The sequence below is a fragment of the Penaeus vannamei genome, chromosome 23, assembly GCF_042767895.1.
Source record: "Penaeus vannamei isolate JL-2024 chromosome 23, ASM4276789v1, whole genome shotgun sequence".
In the NCBI taxonomy this organism is placed as follows: domain Eukaryota; kingdom Metazoa; phylum Arthropoda; class Malacostraca; order Decapoda; family Penaeidae; genus Penaeus; species Penaeus vannamei.
Window position 1 is genome coordinate 2,886,099 of NC_091571.1, and position 2,500 is coordinate 2,888,598.

Below are 2,500 nucleotides of genomic sequence, written 5' to 3' on the forward strand. Positions count from 1 at the left end.
TCCCTCTCTCTCTCTCTGTCTGTCTCTGTCTCTCTTTCTCTTATCATGTGGATTCCTGTCTCCTCCCCCAGGTAGCGCTGCGCCCTGGACTACCTCGGGGCAGGCTATCGTCTCCCAGCTATCGAGTCAGCCCACGGCGCCCCCGAGGACCTCCCGATCCCCCCCGAGGACCTCCCGATCCCCCACGAGGACCTCCCGATCCCCCACGAGGACCTCCCGATCCCCCACGAGGACCTCCCGATCCCCCACGAGGACCTCCCGATCCCCCCGAGGACCTCCCTGATCCCCCCGAGGACCTTCCGATCCCCCTGAGGACCTCCCGATCCCCCACGAGGACCCCCTCCCGACCCCCGAGGACCTCCCCGATCCCCCACGAGGACCTCCCGATCCCCCCGAGGACCTTCCGATCCCCCGAGGACCTCCCTGATCCCCCCGAGGACCTCCCGATCCCCCCGAGGACCTCCCGATCCCCCCGAGGACCTCCCTGATCCCCCCGAGGACCTTCCGACCCCCCCCCGAGGACCTCCCGATCCCCCCTGAGGACCTCCCGATCCCCCCGAGGACCTCCCTGATCCCCCCGAGGACCTCCTGATCCCCCTGAGGACCTCCCGATCCCCCCGAGGACCTCCCGATCCCCCCCCGAGGACCTCCCGATCCCCCCTGAGGACCTCCCTACCCCTGAGGACCTTCCGACCCCGAGGACCTCCCCTACCCCCGAGGACCTCCCTACCCCCCTGAAGACCTTCCGACCCCCTCGAGGACCTCCTGATCCCCCCGATCCCTCCCGAGGACCTCCCGATCCCCCCGAGGACCTCCCGATCCCCCCGAGGACCTCCCTACCCCCCCCCCCCCCCCCCCCCCCCCCGAGGACCTCCCTGACCCCCCCGAGGACCTTCCGACCCCCCCGAGGACCTCCTGATCCCCTGAGGACCTCCCGAACCCCCCCCGAGGACCTCCCGATCCCCCCGAGGACCTTCCGACCCCCGAGGACCTTCCGACCCCCTGAGGACCTCCCTACCCCCCGAAGACCTTCCGACCCCCGAGGACCTCCCTGATCCCCCCGATCCCTCCCTGAGGACCTCCTGATCCCCCCGAGGACCTTCCGATCCCGCCCGAGGACCTTCCGATCCCCCCTGAGGACCTCCCGATCCCCCCTGAGGACCTTCCGATCCCCCGAGGACCTCCTGATCCCCCTGAGGACCCTCCCGATCCCCTCTGAGGACCTCCCGAACCCCCCTGAGGACCTCCCGATCCCCCGAGGACCTCCCTACCCCCTGAGGACCTTCCGACCCCCCGAGGACCTCCCTACCTCCCGAGGACCTTCCGACCCCCCGAGGACATCCCTACCCCCTGAGGACCTTCCGACCCCCGAGGACCTCCCGATCCCCCCGAGGACCTCCCGACCCCCCCGAGGACCCTCCCCATCCCCCCGAGGACCTCCCGATCCCCCGAGGACCTCCCGATCCCCGAGGACCCTCCCGACCCCCCGAGGACCTCCTGATCCCCCGAGGACCTCCCGATCCCCCCCGAGGACCTTCCGACCCCCCCGAGAGGCGGCGCTGACGTCTCCCGGGGGAACGGACAGCCTAGACCCCGGGACGACGTGGCTCCTCCCGGTTACTGGCGCGGCTCCTACTCGTGCGATTTCTCAAGGCCTCAGAAAGCTGTTCACCCACGAGCCCCTGGACGCGGCGAGCCTTACATGGCGTTAACTTCCTACTCTGAGAGGCAGCTCCCTGATCTCTCGAGAGAGGAGGAGCAGGATGCGGCGTCGAGGGAACGAGCGGGCCCAGGGAGGTGAAACCAGGGTCCTCCGCAAGGCTATCGGCATCCTATAGACCTTCCACTCTGACCTTCGGCATCCTCCCCCGGTCCAGTTCCTATTCCTCACCCTCTTCCTTCCTCTCCTCCTCCTCCTCCTCCCTCTCCTCCTCCTCCTCCTCCTGCCTCCCCGTCCGCTCACAACCAACCCCCTGTGTAGCGAGAAGAGAAACCTTCCTGTTTTTCTTTTTTCCTTTAAAAAAAAAAAATCCTCCTCCATCCTTCTCCTCTTTCTCCCTCCTTCCTCCTCCTTCCTCCTCGACCTTCTCCCTCCCTCTTCCTCCATCCTCTCTCTTCCCTCCACAACCAGGCCGGAGCGAGGATCAGTTAGCTCTCGTTGCGTGTCCTCATCACACTGTTTCTGCGTTTCCTTATCCGTCTCTGGGACCGAACCCGCCTTGGTCGCCGAGGTTGCAGCGTGCGAGGGAGGGAGGGAAGGAGGGAGGGAAGGAGGGAAGGAGGGGGGGAGGGAGGGAAGGAAGGAGGGAGGGAGGGAGGGAGGGAAGGAAGGAGGGAGGGAAGGAGGGAAGGAGGGAGGGAGGGAGGGAAGGAAGGAGGGAGGGAAGGAGGGAAGGAGGGCGGGAGGGAGGGGAGGGAAGGAAGGGAGGGAGGAAGGGAGGGAAGGAAGGGAGGAGGGAAGGAAGGGAGGGAGGGAGAAGGAAGGGAGGGAGGAGGGAAG

At 67.5% G+C, this 2,500-nt stretch overlaps 1 protein-coding gene across 1 annotated transcript in view; it reads left to right on the forward strand.

Moving 5' to 3' along the window:
- LOC138866035 (uncharacterized) overlaps positions 1–1,712 on the forward strand; it is a 5,062-nt gene extending 3,350 nt beyond the window's left edge. Inside the window, exon 2 of the mRNA XM_070137572.1 lies at positions 1,077–1,712. Coding sequence (XP_069993673.1) covers positions 1,077–1,712 — 636 coding nt within the window. The remainder of the gene's footprint in view (positions 1–1,076) is intronic.
- Positions 1,713–2,500: the final 788 nt, after the last annotated feature.